General features: G+C 34.2%; 1 protein-coding gene across 1 annotated transcript in view; it reads left to right on the forward strand.

The window, feature by feature from the left end:
- Positions 1 to 21,233, forward strand: part of LOC142334899 (uncharacterized) — a 42,455-nt gene that overhangs the window by 13,579 nt on the left and 7,643 nt on the right. The window contains exons 4-7 of the mRNA XM_075383227.1: positions 3,371 to 3,607; positions 9,156 to 9,425; positions 14,646 to 14,771; positions 18,289 to 18,426. Coding sequence (XP_075239342.1) covers positions 3,371 to 3,607; positions 9,156 to 9,425; positions 14,646 to 14,771; positions 18,289 to 18,426 — 771 coding nt within the window. The remainder of the gene's footprint in view (positions 1 to 3,370; positions 3,608 to 9,155; positions 9,426 to 14,645; positions 14,772 to 18,288; positions 18,427 to 21,233) is intronic.

The following is a 21,233-nucleotide window of genomic DNA, read 5'->3' on the forward strand; positions in this document are numbered from 1 at the left end:
TGCTGTTTAAGTTCTTTTAAGTTGTAGCTGCCGACGAATCGGATAAGACTTGGGGCCCAAATAACTCGGGACTTTAGAGACTCGATCAGTGTATAACCCCTATGGTTCTAATTATTACGTTATGATCATGCGAGTTGCGTTAAAGAGCAGTCACACGAACCCCTTACTTTCTTCTCAAACAGTACATCATTCTTGGACAGGCATATTCAAAACCAGGTCTGAACCTAAATCATATGCGACGCTGGTCTTCAACTGCATTAGCCGCTAGAGAAATCGACTTTGAAGCAAGGGAATGAACTATTAATCTGGCTCGATCTTCTGAATAATCCAGTGACAGCACACAAGAACAATAGAAACAATTGTTTATCAGTCAACCAATTCAAACATATCCTGAGGAAACTTAGCATCTAAAAAGGACTGGTCTGCTGTCATCGTTTTTGGGGCACCCGGTCTTTTCAAAAGTTATATATCTTTGCTTAATCAGTCCACGCAGTTTTTGAGATTTTGATATCTTTGAACTGCTCAAGATATCTTTGAAAAAATATCAATTCTGTTCTGCTGAATTCTAAATACTATTCTGCATACTGTTTGCGTTTATTTTGCATACAAATTTGTATTTTTCTCGATTTCGTAGAACTATGTAGTGTCCTTAATTCTTAAATTTTAGTATTTTCTTTTCGACTAAATTGCCCCAATTGAAATCACAAGCTTCAAGTTCTGTTGGAATTGAAATTCAAATGGATAATGCCGAAATCAACAGTTTAACAAACTCAGCCCTTCTGGAAAACAAGATTGTCAAAATTTGATCTCAATTACAGGATAGGAAGTGTACAAGATTGTTTTCTACATTGGTTTCAACTCCTCATTGGTTCTACTAAATTGGTTTCTAATCGTTTAATTCACCACTACCTTCAAATATCAATAATCAAAATTTTTGTCAACTAACATTCACAGGACAAACAGAGAAGCCAAAATCATTCTGCGACGCTCTCAAGGTCTGCCAATTGTCGGATTTGAATTAAAGATTCTGGAAAGATCATTTTGTGGTCCCCAATACTGAAGGTTTGATACCTAAAAGTCCTACCTCATAAACTTTCACTATCCTCAACGTAAATGGTAGCACTATTAGAAAAATTTTTTTAGCCAGAAGCCTTTGTTTATAGTCTGGTTGTAACTTCTGATGTAATTTGTTTAACTGAAACCTGGTTTTCTGAAACAGATGCAATTTTCAATTATCTTGTTACTGGGTACAATGGTTTTATAGATAAGAATAGGAATTCGAAGGGAGGTGGAGTAATTTTACAATGTAACAAAATTTACAAGATTACAGCGGAAAGTAAGACTGAACTTCAGGAAGCTCTTCTTGTAGATATCAGCAAAAACAAACGAACGTCAAAATCTGTAGTTGTATATAACCATCCTTGCTCGAAAAAAGTTCAACTTGTCTATTTGATGGATAAGGTTATATAAAATGTAATGTTGAGCAGCATGTCAGTCATCATTTGTGGTGATATAAAATTGGATATTACGAAAAATAATTTGCTCAGCAGAAACTACTTGAGCAGCATTACAGCAGAGGGTTTCTGTAGTTCATCTCCCGAGCCAACTGATGAGTAGTTTTTCATGGACCATTTCATTGAGCAAAATTTGGGTGAGCACGTTTCTGTTAAAGTCTCCGAAGTTCTAGAACGTCAAAACTTTACTGTTCATTATCCTGTTATTGTAAGATTTGGCAAACATGTAACGATTACAATGAAAATGAGATAAAATTTCGATATAACCAGCTTTGTAAAAATTGAGGACACTGTCATATAAAATGTCATTGGAAGTGCATCTTTACAGAAATAGTGACCTAATTTTAAGTGTGGATCCATGCAATGCTTTTTCCAGATTTAAAGAATTTAGTGACAGAAGATTTTGGACCAATAAAAATTGTCCATAGAAAACAAAAAATTCCAAATTTCCAACTTACGTCAATGATGAAACTACACTTACTATAAAAATTAAGAGAACAAAAATAAAAATGACCTGCTGAAAAAGTTGAAAGAGTGTAGAATAAAGCTGGAAAAGAAAATAAAGTTGTGCAAAACAACTTTACCTGAATTCTTTGCGAGAATGTATAGGAAACTAAACAGATTTTAAACTACTCAGTGAGCTTAAAGGCATATCACATAAATTGCAAAATGTTCCAATCCTAAGCAGCTGTTATGTGAAAGATGACGAACCTTTGGATTAAAAAAAATGCGAACGAGTCTACAATTCTTCTGCATCAATAGGATACAAATCAGTAAGCACCTAATTGAAAGTTTCCAACTTTCTTTTTCTAAACACGAATGCTCTGTTTATAAAATTACTGTGGAAGAAGTGGGGGAAGTTATAAGCAACCTTGGCAACAAGTCATCCACCATAAAAACTTTACACTTTACAAAAATCATGATTGTCAAAATTTAATAATTTGTTATTGATTATTAGTAGTGTAGTGCTGTACGTTTCATATCTATATATTAATCGCGTGAACACATCAGGCCTCATGTTTTAGAGGCATCAGTGATCAGCATGTTTTAACAGTACTGCCGAAGAGCACGGTTGAGCGGTTGCCTAATTGGGGATAATGACCGAAAAAGTGTGCTTTAAGGTCATTGACCGATTATGTTTCTAAAAAGATTATTGACTGAAAAATGTTGCATAAAGGACATTGACCGAAACTGGTTGTCAAAAGGTCATTAACCCAAAAGGTTGCTGAGAGGTGGTGTCAGCTACCGAAAAATGCTTTGCGATAAAGCGTGTTGCCAAAATTTATGAAAAAGACAATAATCGGTGTTTCAATACACAAAAACAATAGTGTCGAAAAAGTCATTGGCTGATTAGTTGTTCAATTAAGGGTCTGTGACCAGAAATTTCTTCAGAAAATGGTCTGTGACCTAAAAGCTCTTGATACTAAAAGGGTAAATGAAATTGTGTCGAGACAAAAGGTTTTATGACCAAAAAAAACATTGTTTTTCGTTATTCATTGTCAAAAATTTTATATTGATGACAAAGGTGGTCTTCAAAATTTGTGAAGGAAAAGTCACTCGCCGAAAACGTGATGGATTGCAATTTGGATGATGGAAATTTGTTTTGTCAAAGTTTCACTGTGCGAAAGTTTTTTTAATACAGAAGAATCCAGCAAACAAAATTTGAAGTGTAAAAGACCCTAAAGGTGCACTATCTCGCTGTTCTTGTACTTTCTCCCTTCTTTCTTTTTGCTGTCCCATTTTCCTTCATTCTATCACTTTCGTTTTTTCTTGTACACATTAATTACTCTGGCACAGCTAATTTTAGGCATTTTAAAAATTGCTCGTGCGTGTTTTAGAGTTAATTACGATTTTAGACTTCCTCCCTGCAATCGAAGTGGTTGCCCAGAACCCCTGCAACATCTCACTCAAAGTGCTGAACGGGTATGGCATCCCTCACCACGATCTGTTCCTGGCTGGAATACGCGTGGGGGAGAACGTGAGTGGTGAGGTGACAGTTGGGGACCTGCAGGAAGAAACTGCCTATAACTTCTCTGCCTCCTCATTTGCATACGGCATGAGAAGTGGACTGACATTCAGAACTGTGTGCACAAGTAAGTTTATGACTTTAGCTCAAAGCTGTGTTGAGTCATCCAATTCAAATCGTGGAAGCATAAAAGAAAATCAACAGTTTTTTAAATTTCTAGGATTGTAATCCTGGGTTTGATTTTTTTTTTAGTTTACCAGTTCAGTATTAATACACTTGTACGTGTCAAAATGACCCCAAATATTCCCAGAAAACGGGTTAAAGAAAAAATTGAGAAATAAAACTAAAAAACACTGAATTCCGAGCCAGAAAGAAATAATGGAGTACTATAATTCAAAACTTGGCAGTGTAAAATGTTAACAGTATTTGTCAATGAATAGTAAGTTAGAAATATTAAATCACTTCGAAAGCACGAAGATACATATAGCGTCAACCCAACAACTATCAAAAATTTTAACTTTTAAGTTTTATTCACGCCATGATAAACAGTTTACACTCCACAGACCAAGATTTGACAAGTTTAGATCACAAAGAACTTTTTTGGTCTTGCTTTTATCGCTCGACAGTTATTTCAGAACAACCCGTCCGACATTTGTCTATTGTTTCATTGATTGCACCATATCTTCTTCGGTCGGTGAACAATTATTAATAGTCTCCAAACAACTACTTCCTTTCTTAGAGCTTTTTCGCTTCCAAATTCTGAGCTGATAATGCTGCTTCGCTCAATTTAACCAGGAGTCATATGAGTATATGCTGCATTGTTTACTTGATCGTACATCTGGTTTCCTGTTCTCGTCATCTGACTTTATTCATTTAGGGTCTTGTCATCCGGATACACCGCTTTTAGGCGAGATGAAGACGAGATGAAGTTGCAAGCATTTTATTGAGATTAGATTTATGTCCGTTTTTTTTTATAAAGCTGTTGCTTTTATATTTCTTGTGGAAGCGGTGTTAGTGAGAATGAACGTATAAGTTTGATTGGCACAATATTGCAATCTTTGATTGCCAAGAGATCAATTATCCTGCCAGAATAACGTCTGTAGTTTTATAATTATTGAAATACCAAATTTTTGAGGGACAACCAATTTTTCCTATTTTTGGTGTCAATGTAGTCTGTAAATCTGTTGTTCTTATGTGTTGCTCTTAACGCCCAGTTGAGCTGACGACTTTTTTAATAGCCCCACAGCGATAGCTGAGGCTATTATTGGCCTTCTCTTGGTTTTCTACAATTCAAAGAGTTTTGAATTGTATTGGGGCGTTGTCTTTTTTAAGATCTGTTCACACGTTTTCATGATTTTTGACGTCAAATTGCAGCGATGATTTTGGTTACGCCAAAACTGGAAGCGGAGCGCAAAAGCTTGTGGTTTTGTTGCGTGAACTTTTTTCATTCTAATTTAAAAGCATCGTGAGAAAACGGTGTTTGAACAAATATTCGCTTTCTTGATTTTGATTTTTTTACATGCGGCAATTTGACTTCGATTTTAGTGTTTTTCTTTTAATTTTTTGTCCGGTTTTTTTTCTAATTGGTTTTTTCAATCCATTCATAATCCATTCTAGGTCTATTTTAGTAACTGAATTTTCTTAGAATTGAAAAGATATGTTTTTTAAAGGTATGTTCACACACTTGATATTTTTCAAGTCAAATTGAAGTGATGATTTTAGTCACGCCGAAACAGTAAGAAGCGACTGGTTTTGCGACGTGACATTTCGCTAATTTTATAGTGGAGTGAGAAAACGGTGTTTGAACAAAAATTTGCTTTCTGGCTCAACTTCACCTCGGCTTTTACCGTTTTTTTCATTGTTTTGATCAGATATGTTTCTAAATGGTTTTTTCAATCCAGTCATAGTCCATTCTAGTTCTGGTTGTTTACTTAGTCAATGAATATTCTTTGAATTGTTGGTCAGGACTTGTCCTGCTATGTTTTTTATTTCGTCGTCAAATGACGTCAATCATTTCAAATCTGTTTTTTGTTCATTCGCTCATGAATCTCAACTTAATTTCGTGTGGGACCTCATTGTTTACCCTTAGCAGAGGGAGTTTTTTGTTCATTCGCGTGATTAAGTTTTCGGTCTCTCGTGACTTCCTCACCCTGAAAACGACTTTACTTTAATGGCTTCCTCACTCTGAAATAGACTTTACTTTAATTCAAAGATATAGGGTCAAGTGAGTGCATGTCACTAATTGAAGGGTATTTGAGAGCAGCTAATGGAAGCAGCAATAAGTTAAGCAGATTCGTAATCAAAATATAACATGTCAGCATTTAATAAAAAAGAAATTTCTTTTTTTTTGTCTGTCTTTTTTGCCATCGTTTTGAGACTGCAGGTCTATGAAGCTATTGCGGCTATTTTAGGGCGATCTGTCAGCTATCTTATGTTATTGACCTGGAGTGCTACCCGATCTCACACCACAGATAATAAAGCGGTGACTAATTAGTTCTCGCCTTTTCTTACATTTGTACCAATCAGATAATTTGGCCAATCAAATTTAAGGGTTTGGCTATGCGCCTGTTCGGCTCTAGTTCCGGTCTCCTGTGTGCATATAATGTTTGCGGCAGTTGAATAATAGGTGTTTTTATCAATTCGATTTTTCTTGTTCAGTAGTAGTTTTATCAAACTGTTTTAAAAAATCGTTGCAAAAAGCTGAATAATGAATGTGACTCAAGGCTAGCACATTTAAAACAAGTCTAAGTAGTTCTTTGGAATAAATATGCATATAGCATTTTTTGTTTTAGTTCTAGTGAGTCAGTTTCTTAAGTAGGTGTTACTTCGCCTTGGAAACTGAAATAACCGTTAAGATGAGTTCGTAGATATTTCTTCTTGAGCCTTCAGTACTGTTTCACCATGCTTGCGTGAGAATTAGAAACTTGGCCTCGTCACTTTTTAAGCTGAAAATGTCGAAAGCTCTTTTCCATAAGTTGCGGTCAATTCTATAATCAATGGAGACAAATAGTTGTATCAAAATCTGACCAATTACAATTAAAATAGCCGATGCTGTTATTGGAATCGCAGCTGTTTTGCACTTTTTACAGAGTTCAGTTCTTTGACTTTATTCCGATGCTCTTCTACTCTTTTTCTACACTAAAGTGCGTTCTAACTGATTTCATCCTTTGATTTTAAAGCCATTTGAAATGACTAATGTCCGCCCTCATCTTAGCCGGCTGTTAAAAAGGGCCCATTTTATCTAAAAATCAAAGAATTTGAATTGTATTGATTCAAACTCGATGTCTTGTTCTCAAAGATCTGTTCACCTTTTTTGATGCTTTTTGAAATCAAATTGAAGTGATGATTTTGGTCAAGCAGAACCAGGAAGTGAAGCGGAAAAGTGAGTGATTTTGCAGCGTGGAATTGTTGTACTGCACTTTTAAAGTAGAGTGAGAAAACGGTGTTTGAATAGAAATTCGATTTCTCTCTTGTGTTTTTTCTGTTCACATGCGGCAATATGGCTTTGATTTTTTACTGTATTTCAATTTTTAGGATCGGATTGTTTTTAAATGGGTTTCCCAATGCCTTCATAATCCATTATTGGTTTAGTTTTTATTAAGTCAACGAAAATTTTTTCAATTGCAGGCCAGGAATTGTCCTGCTTCGTTTTTTTTACTACGTCGAATAAAATTGCTTTACCTTTGTTCACAGCTTGTTCAACATTTTGCGTGAAATCTTTTTGACTCCTCTAGGCTAGTTTCACTCTTCTCTCATTCTGCTCAAAGTGCTTTTAATCAGCAGATGCTCAGCAGAAGATTCTAAAATGAAGAGAGTCGATACCGAAAAGCGAAATCAGAAATAGAAACAGTATAAACCGATGAAGCTCAATTTTAGATTCCCGAACTTGAACTTTGTTTTATTACTATTATATAAAGTAATTTTTATTTTTTTTAGTAAGTTCCATGCTTTATTGATACTGGCCCTTATTTTCTCTCATTATCGAACTGAAGTATGCTGCAAAATGAAATAAAAAAGTTTGCTGTTTGAATATATTTTGTACAAAAATGAAACAGGAGTATGTCTAACTGCAAAATTAAATAAAAATTTCACTTTTTGAATTTATTTTTTGTACAAAAATTCTCATTATGAAACAGGAGTATTTCTAACTTCAAAATGAAACAAAAAGTTTGCTTTTTGAATCTACTTTGTACAACAATCAATCTTTTCCATTTTTCTGTTTTTTTTTTCAATCACGATTAGGGTTTTGGGAATCAATGGCTCATATTGTTTGACAATCTGCCGGGTATGTTTTTTCTGCATCAGTCAGTACTACATGTTGTTCAGGTCAAGAGAAAAAGGCAAGAAATCGGAGTCAATAATCTATTGCACTGCATCTTGCTCTAAATATGTTGAATATATGAATTGTCAATTAATTATAGTCGGCGTCGATTTTATTTCCCTACTCTTGATCGAAATTTGAGGCATTCATTTTAGTCTTGCCATGTGCTTGTCTTTTTAGGACATTGAGGTATTTTTAGCTGACGCAAATCTGTTGGTGTCTGCTGCAAACCTGTTATTGGCTTGGTCTTGTTTCCTATGAAGCGCAGACGAGTCTTTGTTTTCGATGCTTGTATTTGATTTTTTAATTGCTCTCGAACGAATTTGGAAGGAATTATTTTAAACGTGTTTCTTTTTTATGCAAACTTTTTGTTTTACTCAAGAACATTCTTTGGGTTTCACTTCTTGAGTGAATGCTAAAATATCTTAACCTCTTGTTAGGCATGACAATGCTAAAAATCTATAGCTATCTGATATATGATGTTCAAAGTTTTATCCCTGACCGCTGCATTTTAGTTGCTTTAATAATCTTTTCTAATAAATCTTTGTGTAGAAAACAAAGTTTTTACCGAACTCGCTCTCGAAATAGCGCTTAGCAAAGATTGCATTAAAGATCTTTTAAAAAAGTATGTGCATCAATTACTCAGTTCTCTCATAGCTAAGCTTAGCCACAGCATCAGCATAGGACCTTATAAATGATTTAACAAAAACATACGAAAGATGAGAGTTATCATATTAAGTTTCTTTCGCAATGTATTTAAATTGAATCACCTTGATGTAATTTTTGTGTGGCAGATCAAAAAATCTTAAACTTGAATGAGGCTTGCAGCAGTAAAAAGTATTTAGTGGTCATTATAATCAGAGATATAGAATTCAATTTGTTCAATGTCTAACCGCAAATATAAAGTTTGATTTGTGTCTAACCACGGTTTAGTCTTATAAGGCTTCTTCTTTGTCTCTATATCAGTGCATTTCCTCTTATTTTTTCACTCTTCTTGAAATATGATACCATCTTATATAGGGAAAGAGTATCTAACTAATTTATTTAGAAGAGTATTCCAAGTTAGGATTCACACTCTTACATGCTTGACCGTTGATCATACAATGTTTCGGTCTTCTTGACTTCTTTCTAATCGTGAAAGATTCGAAGGATTATATCCCATTTTGATTTTCTTGCGAACTGTTTGAACGAGAGCATAAATCCACCAAAATTTTAGCAAGCGAAAGTCGATCATATGTTGTTTCGGTCGGCTTTGGTATCGTCATAGCCAAAAACGGTATTTAGAAGCGAGAACAAAAACGAAGAAAGAGCAGTTTTTTGAATCTCTTAATATTGTCTGTGTTTTTGTTTTTAGGCTTTTTGGAAGCGGACAATGTCATTTTATCCCACAACCCCAATATCACCATCAACATACAGTGGGAATACAGAGTGGGTGGGTTGTTCGAGGTGTTCCTCAACGACCAGATGGCCTTTGAAACTGATTTGCCCAACATATATGAGCTGAGGGCTGTGACAGATGAGCTATTGAATGGACATGACTACAAAGTGCAAGTTAGATTTGTGAGGAGTTGTGGAGTCGACATCGTCAAGGGAGCACTATCTCATCCTGTTCACATCGTTGCCGGTATGGGATCCATGTTTCTCAATTACTAAAATGTTGAGAGATAGAAGAGACTAATTTAGATAGCATAAGGTAAGCTTGACACAAAACTCTTCTTGTTCAACGTATACTTGGCTCGTATACTCGGCTCGAGAGATGAATCCTTGAGGAACAACAAAGCACAATGCAATGGGTTATATGAGATGCCCGAGGTCGAGACCTTAAGATCATTTAGTGTAATGGTTTTGCACCCTAGGCCTGCAAGTAAGAGATGCTGGTTCAAATCAATTTTCACTAGTTTTGCCTGGTTAGACCCCCAACTACCAAATGTGCCCGATGAAATGACACTTGATACACCTTTATAAGAATACTAAGACTTGGCAAATCTTGCCTACATCTTGACATTTACATAGATATGTACAAACGTGCAAGATCTTTGCAGGTGTATCAAGAAAAAATCTTGGCAAGATTTTAATGATTTTAAGAAAGAACTAACCATGACGGCAAGACATTTCAATTTATGAAATTTAAAAAGCACTAATAAACAAGATTTAGTTCGATATTATAAGATTGAGGAAAAATTATCAAGATTTGTCGACAATAGTCAAGAATCTCCACGAAAAATCGGAAATTTCAGCTTCCGTTAGCTTATCGGTCACCAATTGAGCGTACCTTCTCCTGCAAACATCACCGATTTATTATCACTGATAATTTAACATGTAAAAATGGATCACAAGAGAAAAGCATGATTGAGGAACAAACTGATGTTTGTACACAATGTACACACTATATAACAATGTATGTAGCTATGTACACACTATACTAAAGACAACGTTTGAATTATTTTCACAGCTGTAAGCTAGGTGCAGCATTATCACTCTTGGTTTTTTCATTGTCTGACGTTATTTTTCATTTTACATTTATTCGTTGAAATTTTTCAGTTACTTTTTCACGCTTGGTTTCTTGCTTTTTTTGCGTGACCTAAATTGCTTGCATTCAGAAATTATGTCTTGCTGAAAAAAAATCGTTTATAAGATAATCCGAGAAAATGCCGTGGCAGTCGAGTGGTTAATTATTCTGATTCTTACACCAGGGAGAGCAGTTCGACTATTTCCGTGGTCAAAAAATTTTGGACCCAAAAATGCTCTCAATGACACTTCCCCATTGAGTTAAAGTTTTTAAGGTGGCCGCCATTACTTTTTTGAAAACCATTTCTGTATCTGTGTCTATCTGTAATTTACGGCACTTAAGTCTATTTCGCAGCTATTCCTGCTATGTACCGGCTATATCTCCTAATTGAGTTCTTGCTAGATTTTTTTAATATGTATTATTAAGGTGTACCAAGATCAATTTCACTGGGTATCGTTCGTGTACACTGATTGTCTAAATGTCTAAATAGTATTTTCGTTTTTGTTTTCACCCCACCTTAGTGGTAGTGGAAATCTATGCTCAAATTGTTTTTTGTCCAGTCAATTTTTGCCGATCAATATAGTCATCGTAGAGAGTTGTGAGTGATTTTGAGCATTCGACTGATTTCGCATTATTTTGCGCACTTTTTCCGTTATTTTTGCTCAAGTTTGCATCAGTTTTGCTAAATTATTTTTGAAACAATAAGTACTGTGTGTTTGGTTTTCCTTTCAAAGATAGAGAAGAGTTTCTGACCTATTGGTCAAATTTCTTTATGCAAAACTTATAAATATTCAGGCTTTTTATGAAACATTGCGCTAAATTTGCTTCTTTAGACCACTTTGTCCAATTTCGCCGGAAGTAGACCTAAGAAAGGCAAACCAAACATTTTGAACTAAGTTCGCAAATGAGGACTGTTTTACTAGCGCTTCCTGTGACAGTGTTGTAGAAACTTGATTTTTGCAATCTTTTAGATTTTTGCAATCTTTTAGATTTTTGATTTTTGCAGTCTCCTACAATTTTTCTATATTTTTCAATATGAACCTTTTTTGATGTTTTAAATTTGCTTTCTATCAAAGTTTTGCGTTAAAATTGAGGACAAATACGCTTTTTTTGGTCTCGTGAATTTTACAGTCCAAAATTATCCGGATTTCATCGGGGTGCTCTTTATTCGCTTGTCTGATAAATCAAGTACAGATGTTGAAGTTTTTGTATCAAATTTCAAATAGTTTCAGATCCCATGCTTATGGTGTGTATGGTTTTAATAAAAAGTTTTTTAACGAAAGGTAATTTTTTAAAACAATTTACCTCTGCTGTCTAATTTACCTCTGAGTTTTTCCCTCTGCTGTCTAATTTTTGTAGTTTTCTGACTAAAAATATTTAATCACAGATCCATTAAGCTTCCTGAAAAGGTGACTAGCATTAATGATGTCAGTTGATACTTAATTGTTTTAATGACTTTCGATATATTTGTTTTGAGATAATAATTGGTGATTTTTTGCAACTTTTTGATAGTTCTGTCAACTTCTAGATTAGTCTCCCTAATGACAGGTTCCATCCTTTTGGATGTCTTATTTGTTTGCAGCTTTTTACTAGTATTTTTGTACAAAGTAATTTCAAACTGAGGCCCCATTGATGTTCAAATGATGTCAGGTGAACATAAAGAATCGTTTGAGTCAATAGTTTGTTTTCAATTGTTTGTGAACTTTGGAATTCTTCCCGTATCCTTCCTTATTTTGTAGTCTTGTGATTTGGTTTTACTAATGATAGGTATTTTCGGCTTTTCTTTATTTACATGTGAATATTTTGTGAAATTTGAAGCGTATGGTTGTTCTGATTTTTTTATTTTTGAACTCTGTTCTTTTTGTCAACTTTTCACCTGCTCTCATTGGGCAATGATTATTTTTGCTTTTTAGTGCAGTACAAAGTAATTTAATCGGGTTAGTTTTTATCTGAAGCTTAATTACTTTTAAGAATAATAGTGATTATGATTACCTAACTATTGTTGTTGTTGTTGTTGTTGTTGCTGTTGTTGTTGTTTTTGTTGTTGTTTTTCTGTTTCATTGTTGTTTCATTTTGTTGTTACTGTTTTTTTTATATTTTTCGTAGTTCTCATTTACCTTCTAATGTGTTTGTACTAAATTCATTTAGTGGTTCCAGCTTATAACAATTTTTCTACTCATATGCCAATTTTTTTTCGGTATTTGAAATTTTGAAATTTTCCTATCTCCACCTCATTTGGTAGACAATTAAGTGAAAAATGTGACTGAGAGGGGCAGATCATTATGTGTAAACGCTTATTATTATTGTCCCATGAAGTTAAATGGTGAATGAATCTTATATAATTACACCGCAAATATAGACCTGAAATGAAATTGACTCATTTTCCCATCCTGGTGGTCGATTACATTCAATTTCCGAAATTAAGCTACATCCTTTGCAGCTTGATTGGTGTCTTAATGGATTTTCCTAGTTTTAAGGAATTGCGTTGTGTTCTCAAACACAATCTGATTACCAAATCCAGTAAATGAATGCCACAATTTGTGTAAAAAAATTCTACCATGAGGGTAATTAATTTCCACAATGTGTTTTTAAATTTTACAATTTTGTTTTTGTGGCAGATCATTATCTGTAAACGCTTTTTTATAATTGTCCCATGAAGTTAAATGGTGAATGAATCTTATATATTTACACCGCAAATATAGACCTGAAATGAAATTGACTCATTTTCCCATCCTTGTGGTCGATTACATTCAATTTCAATTTAAGCTACATCCTTTGTAGCTTAATTGGTGCCCAAATGGATTTTCCTAGTTTTAAGGAATTGCGTTGTGTTCTTAAACACAATCTGGTTACCGAATCCATTGAATGAATGCCACAATTTTTGTAAAAAGTTTTACAATGAGGGTAATTAATTTTCACAATGTGGGATTAAATTTTACATTTTTGTTTTTGTGGCTAATTTGTTTTTGTGGTAGATCATTATCTGTAAACCCTTTTTTTAAATTGTCCCATGAAGTTAAATGGTGAATGAATCTAATATAATTACACCGCAAACATAGACCTGAAATGAAATTGACTCATTTTCCCATCCTGGTGGTCGATTACATTCAATTTCCGAATTTAAGCTACATCCTTTGTAGCTTGATTGGTGCACAAATGGATTTTCCTAGTTTTAAGGAATTGCGTTGTGTTCTTAAACACAATCTGGTTACCGAATCCAGTAAATGAATGCCACAATTTGTGTAAAAAAATTCTACAATGAGGGTAACTAATTTTCACAATGTGGGATTAAATTTTGCATTTTTGTTTTTGTGGCTAATTTGTTTTTGTGGTAGATCATTATCTGTAAACACTTTTTTATAATTGTCCAATGAAGTTAAATGGTGAATGAATCTAATATAATTACACCGCAAAGATAGACCTGAAATGAAATTGACTCATTTTCCCATCCTGGTGGTCGATTACATTCAATTTCCGAAATTAAGCTACATCCTTTGCAGCTTGATTGGTGCCTTAATGGATTTTCCTAGTTTTAAGGAATTGCGTTGTGTTCTCAAACACAATCTGATTACCAAATCCAGTAAATTAATGCCACAATTTGTGTAAAAAAATTCTACAATGAGGGTTATAATTTCCAAAATGTTTAACATTAATTTTTACATTTTTGTTTTTTGGCTATTTTGACGCTTAATTTTGAGTTAAAATTTTGAGAAAAGTCCTATTACCGGAAAATACTGATATCCTTTAAAGTTATTTCCATAAATCACTTTTGAGATTTGATGCTTTATTTTATTTATAAGAACTTTGTTTAGAAATAATATTGCATGCTTAAACGCGGAATTCAGCTAATATTAGAATGGACTTGAGATACATTGAGGATACGAGGTTTGCGGCCTGGTTTTCGGAATTGTTAATTTTGCGGTTTTCGGTTTTTCTTTCGGAATAGCTTTGCTTTTGAATTTAACCCAATTCCGCAAAGTTTCTAAATCACATTTAATAACCTAGCAAAACGGAATGAAATTACACGCTCTGTCAAATTTGCGGTTTAATTATTTAATGTGTACCGAAATGAACGCTTATTGTAGTTGTAGAGTAATTTCCTCTGAAGAATTTGACAGACTATAAAATGTAGAATTTTTTAATAACAATTTTGGACATTGTTTTTGAGGAATTTGTCAAGATTGAAAAATTGTCTAGTTTTTTCAAGATTTTTTCAAACTTTTTCTGAATAGCAAAAAATAGCTATCTTGAATGCAGGGGTCGGAATATTTTGTTTTTGCTCATTTTTATCAATATTTCGTGTTTTCTTTATAATTTTATTTGATGGTGCTTTAGATTATGACGAGTGTGTGATGGAGGTATCAATCTGTGGGATCAACTCCATCTGCAACAATACCATTGGCTCACACAACTGTACTTGTGAGGTCGGATTTCACTCCGAGTCGGGTGCCAATTGTCAAGGTAATCTTATTCTTCCATCACATTACCACTTTTTCTAAGACTCAAATTTGTTTGGGGGACTTACTTGGTGATCTCACATATGATCTTAAACCTTTAAGTAACATTTTTACTAAAGTATTTTAAGGTCAGATCTGATTCACCCTTCAATTATTGCAATTAAAGCGTATAGAAAAATTGAGCAGCATGGTGTTCCAAAAGATGTTGAAATGGGTTAACGCTTGTGCACCCGTCTCCTTGATTTCTGAAGAGCTTCGCGAATCAGAATTCTGGGCTTTTCGCTCCAAAGGTTACCTATAAAACTGTTTGATTTGTTTGAAAAAGTAAATTTTTGAGCTATTAGAACCTTCAAACTTTATTGGATGGGGGAAATGCCAATATCAAGTCACTTCAAGTAAGTCAATCGCAGTACCAGTCGTAGCCATTAACTGAAATATTTGTTTCAAGTTAAACTGATGTTTTTTTCACTAAAATGGTGAGTTCAGATTTCACATACTTTCAATTGCTTACTTTTTTATTATATTAAATTGGGCCGTGTCATCGTGTTTCAGACCTTCATTCATCGCGAAGTTTCTAATTGGCCTCACCTTACAATTTACTTAAAAATTTTCAAAGAGTTTCAAATTAAGGGTAAACGATTGGAGAACGAAAAGACGATAAAGTGATCATCAAAATTTCCATTTTTTGCTCATGCAATTAGATGTTTTTTTCATTATTAAACCGCTGAATGATTCAGTTTGCGAGCACTCTCTCTTCTTTTAACTTCTCTAATAGTCTTTAAAGACTTAAGAAGCACTGAAGATTTTCCAAAAAATTTGGGAAATGTGATTTTTCTCGGTGCTTCTCAGTTTCTGACCAGTAATAATTCTTGAAAAACGTCAGAAGCACTTGTAATAGAAATACTCTTATTATGCAATGCTCAAAAATTACTCGCAATGCTAAAAAGCATTAGAAAAAAGAAAAATAGTTTGTTCACAAACAAAATTAGCAAAAAAGTTGTCCCCGAGAGCAAAAATTTATTGCCTCGAAAGTACTTACAATTGAAGAAGAGATGTTACTTCGGTTGAAATAATTTTTACTGCACTCTGAAAATCACACGATTTTTTCCCATGATAAATACTCACACAATTATTTGTTAAAAATTCATGTCGTGTGATTTTTAAACGAGGATCTTTTTCTCGTAGCGATTTATTAGATAATTTGTCGTGTGCTTAAGCGTTTGTAGAAACGACTGGTTTCGATAGAATTGTCTCTTGTTTGCTTCGCTTGAAATAATTTTTACTGCACTCTGAAAATCACACGATTTTTTTCCTTTGATAAATACTCACACATTTTTTTGTTAAAATTGCAAGTCGAGTGATTTTTAAACTAGGATTTTTAGTAACGATTTATTAGATGATTTGTTGTGTGATTAAGTGTTTGTAGAAACGACTGGTTTCATTGAAATTGTCTCCTGTTTGCTGAATGTTTGTTCTCTTGTTTTCAAATGCATTTGATTTATAAAGGTCTAAATACACGTCTGGCTTGCCACTGCAAATTTTTAGCGTACGTTCAGCTTTCAGAAAACCCAAAAAAAAGAAAAGCAAACAACCAAACATTCCCGTAATTTAATCAAATAAATGCGGTGCTTCTATTTCATTTTTTAATCTGGCAATATACTTGCAACCGGAACTGTTGGAATCTTGTCTAATGCAACCTTGAAAACATAAACAACAAGGCATCATATTTACAAATCTTCATTTACATCTTTATAAATTTTCTGCTACTGAGGGGAAAAATAATAGTTCGATAGGCCAGATTGTTTTAAATTAAAACTACAATTTATGAAGTTGTTCTATAGTTTTATTTTTTCTCATATTTGAAGTGTTTTTGAGTTTTTAAGGATGTCAGCTGGGTTCTCATTGATTACATAAAAACTGTGTTTCCTAGTGTGCCTTGAAGCATTTTTTGAGCTTTGTCAAGTTTTAGAGAATGCTATGAAAAAATTTTTTCGATTAGATTTTGTTCTTTAAATCTTTTCATTTGCTTGGAAACTTGTGAAAAATTTCCAAGAACTTAATATCTTACTTTTTTTTCGCTTCTATTTCTAATTTGATTACTTCGTTTGCTGTTTCAATTTAATTGATGTAATGAAACAATTTTTGAACTAGTTTAGTTAGTGTTTCGTTAGGTTTTAAGTTCAAGTTTACTTCGAGTCTTTCGTCTAAGTTTTTTCACATATTTTCATGATTTTTTGAAGTCTTTAAAGGAAAGTGATGGTTTTGAAAGTGACGCCAAAACAGGATGTGGAGCTGAAGCGCGAGTGATTTTTCGGCGGGGAATTTTTTCATTACAGTGTTAAAGTATAGTGACAAAATTTTGCTTGAACAACAATTCGCTTTCTAGCTTGTCATTTTTTTTGTTCATATGCTGCTTTTTGGTTTTTATTTTCAATGTTTTTCAGTTTTTGTGATTTACGAATGTTTTTCTTTTACTGTTTCCAATCCATTTTTAGTCTTTTCTAGTTCTAGTTCTGTGTTTAGTCAATGATAATTTGCTGAATTGTATATCAGGACTTTTTTAAATTCGCTGTACTTTTTGATCACGCTTTTTGTTTTACATACGTCACGATTTTCACGTTTAACTCGGACTTTCCTCACAGTTTCAACTAAATAGATTTTTAATTCTGCAGTGAATGCGTTCGAGGTCAATGGAGCATGCGGTCGAGGTTAATAGTGAATGCGGTCGAACGCAATGCAGTGAATGCGGTCGAACGCAATGCAGTGAATGCGGTCGAACGCAATGCAGTGAATGCGGTCGAACGCAATGCAGTGAATGCGGTCGAACGCAATGCAGTGAATGCGGTCGGAGGTCACTAGAACAAAATCAAAAACGGGATAAACGGTAAAGCCTGGTCATTTAGTCGGCGTGCATTAGGTTATCGAAGTCCATTAGAGCATTTACTAACTGTCAATAGTGTTAGGTTTATATGCCTTCAGTTAAAAAGCTGATTTCAGTATAATTTTAGAATCTATCTAAAACTGCACTGCAAAGTAGAACACTTTTTGACATTTAGAAATATATTCTGCCAATTTTATCAATTTTTTCCTTTTCTGTTTCAATCCCGATATGCGTCAAAACCGTCAATGGTGGCTGTTTTCGGTCATATTTGCCGGTTCTATGTCATATTTGCCGGTTCTATGCTATGTTCTATATTTGTGGTGTTTACAGCGAACAATTTTCCCCAAGTGGAAACTCAAGCGAACATTCGATGAACTCTAGGCAGGCATCTTAGTATCAATATTGCGATATATCTGCATGTTTTATTTTTTAATACTGATCTTTGAAACTTTTCTACGTCTCAACTTACTGCTACGACTATATATCTTCTGATCGGCGTAGTAATAGTTTGTATTTCTTGTATTTTTGATGTATTTTTAATCAATCATTAATTGTTCTTGTTTTAACTGTATTTGCGGATTAGTTTTTCAAACGAACGCAATGAGAGAACAGATCCCAGGTATGCAAATGCGTTTTGCAGATATTGACGAGTGTGAAGTGTCTGGGGACTTTGAGCTATGTGGGGCTAATTCGACATGTGTGAACACATATGGAAGCTACCACTGCAAGTGTGATGTAGGATTCAACACTACTGATGGGACACACACAGATTGCACTGGTGAGACAAAAAACAATTTAATCACATTTGGCCTACTAAACTTGGTGCAGATTGATGAAAAGGTTATTGCTCGATCCATGAGAAGAATATGGCTTGACCCATGAGAATAATTTAGTTTGACCTATTAAGATGATTTGGCTTTACCTATTAAATTAAATTGGCTGTACGCATTAAGATAATTTGCCTCAACCCTCGAAAAGAGTATGGCTCGATCCATGAAAAATTTGGCTATGAGACTTTATCTACGTCCCATAACAATGTTATTTAAGTCAGTTTTTACCCATTCACTGTCCTCCACCATGATTCGTGCTTCATAAGCATGATTTGCAGTAAGGCGTGAAAAAGGTGTGAAAGTTAGAAGTTTTAAGAAAAATTTCATTCTCACTTTCTCCGCTTAAACAGAAAAGATAGTTGAACCGCTTTGTTCTTTCACTGTTTGCCAAGTTGTTACCCTACGAGATGTCGGATTTTCATGGACAAAAATACAAAAGCAACTCAACTTGAAATCAAGATCCAGTGCACAGTACGCATTAAAACGTTACTTAAAAATAACATTTATGTGGCTCACAAATCGATTGGAAGACCCCCAAAATTTTCAAAAAAATCGGAAAAAAAGTTAATTAATGATGTTCTGAAAGATCACAAAACCTCACTGGAGCGCATTAGAGTGGCTCATAACGCTTTCTCTTGCTACGATACAATTTCCAGAGATACAGTTCGGCGAATTTTTAAAAATCTGATGTTTTTTCAAGAAATGATGCAGAAAAGTAAGTTTGAGGAAGAAAAGCAAGTGCGCATCTCCAGTGACGGAATTGTTCGAGTTTTTCAAAGAAACGGAACAAGATTTCTTGGAAGAAACACAAAAAATTTGAGTTCGGACAAACGATCACTTATGTTTTGAAGTGCAATACGATCAGATGGACGGGAAATGCTTGTTATGTGTCCAAACAAGCTAAATGCTGCCTGTTTTTTGCATTTGCTGAAAAATGCATTTGCTGGACACTATTTTTCACCAAGATAATGCTCTGTGCATAAATCGAAGATTATTGGCAACTTTTTCAAAAAGAAGGAGTGAAAGATATTATAATGGCCAGCAAAAAATCGAGATCTATATCCTATTGACAATTTATGGGCAATTTTGAAGCAGCGATTACAAATACAGACTGTTTTTTGGTAAAATTTAGAAAAAATGTGGCTGAAATTTGGAACGACATTGACGATGAACTCGTGAGAAACCTGTATGAAAAATATACAAACCATCTGCTAGACGTTAAAAGAGCTAAATGTGTAACGAGGCATTATTAATGAACAAATTTGAATTCAAATTGTTATTTTATTTGGTGTTTGTAACGCGTTTTTCAAAATCTTCAGGTGTACGTTGTTTTTTGGTACCATAGTGTATATTGATTCACTTTTTCCTCTCAGTAGCGGCGGCATTTGCCCCCATGATGCATTCCCTAACAAAAACTTTTTGGTAATTTGCGTGTTTGCGTGTTCAAAATGAGCAAGTTTAATGTCAAAGGCACTCATATGTGAAATAAGATGTCATTGAAAAAATTGTGAGTATTATGAAAATGAACAAACTATATTGATTTATCGTTCTAATCTTTTTAAATAGTTTTAAGGGGCGTTGATAACTCCATCAACTCAATTCTGTATCTGTGGCTATTCATATTGTACAGCTTTAAGTCGCTTTTGCAGCTATTGTGGTGAATTGCTCGCAATGCTTGTTATATTAGTTGAATCATGTTGTAAAAGTTTTCGTCCTCTAATCCGAATTTATTTCGGCTCGTGATAACTGGTTTTTTTAATGTTATGGTACTGGAAGTTATTAGGTTCGTGATTTATTGTAGATTAAACTAAATTAATTTTAATTTGACATACTTTTATGCTAAAACACTCAGCTTTCCAAACATGTCTTTTCAAACATTTCAAACATTTCATTTTTCTGAAACCTTTGTCCTTGTAATTGCGCTCGCAAACACACCAGGGTCGAGGTTTGGTCCAAAAAAAGTAAGATTAGCGGTGAATAGCGGTGAAAAAAACTTTTTTCACCGCAAAGCGCCCGCTTCTTTTAGCGTTGAATGCAATGAATTTTTGCGCTTTAAGCGGTGAAATTTTTTTTCACCGCGTTCACCGTATTTCTTACAAAAAAGAAACTGCCCTACACGGGTTCAAACCTCTCACCTCCTGCATATGATCAACTTGTTAGTCTACTGCGCCATCTGTCACTTAATTTATTGATATTTCCTGTAAATTTAAGATAAACGTTGAAATTAGCGGTGAATATTTTTAAGATTTAGCGGTGAAAATTTTCTTTTTCACCGCATTCTGCTGGTAGCGCTGAAAATTTTTTTCACCGCTTAAGCGGTGAGAAAAAATTTTTCACCGCTTAAAAGTTTTTCACCGCATTCATCGCATTGAACGCAAATCTTACACTTTTACTCAAATTCACCGCAAATCTTACATCTTTTAGCGATTTTTAGCGGTGACACCTCGACCCGGACAAACTACTGCAAATGATTGCTCGTCTTCTTGTTCTTAACCATCAGTGTTTTGAAATATTAGATGAAATTATTAAATCATTTCTTGACGTGATCAAGGAATTCGACTTCACCCAAATGATTTTTTCACCAATTTCAACAATTTCTTGTCTACGTAGAAGGTGCTGTTGTTTTTTATCCTCTTTTCATTGAGTAAATTGCTGTGCTTGAAATCCACTTCCCAGCCAGAGACCTTTAGAAAATTAAATAACTTGGCTCCTTAACAGCTTTCGCTTCCGTACATATATACTCAACTGCTTTTTT

The sequence above is a fragment of the Convolutriloba macropyga genome, chromosome 2, assembly GCF_964194025.1.
Source record: "Convolutriloba macropyga chromosome 2, txConMacr16.3, whole genome shotgun sequence".
Classification (NCBI taxonomy): domain Eukaryota; kingdom Metazoa; phylum Xenacoelomorpha; order Acoela; family Convolutidae; genus Convolutriloba; species Convolutriloba macropyga.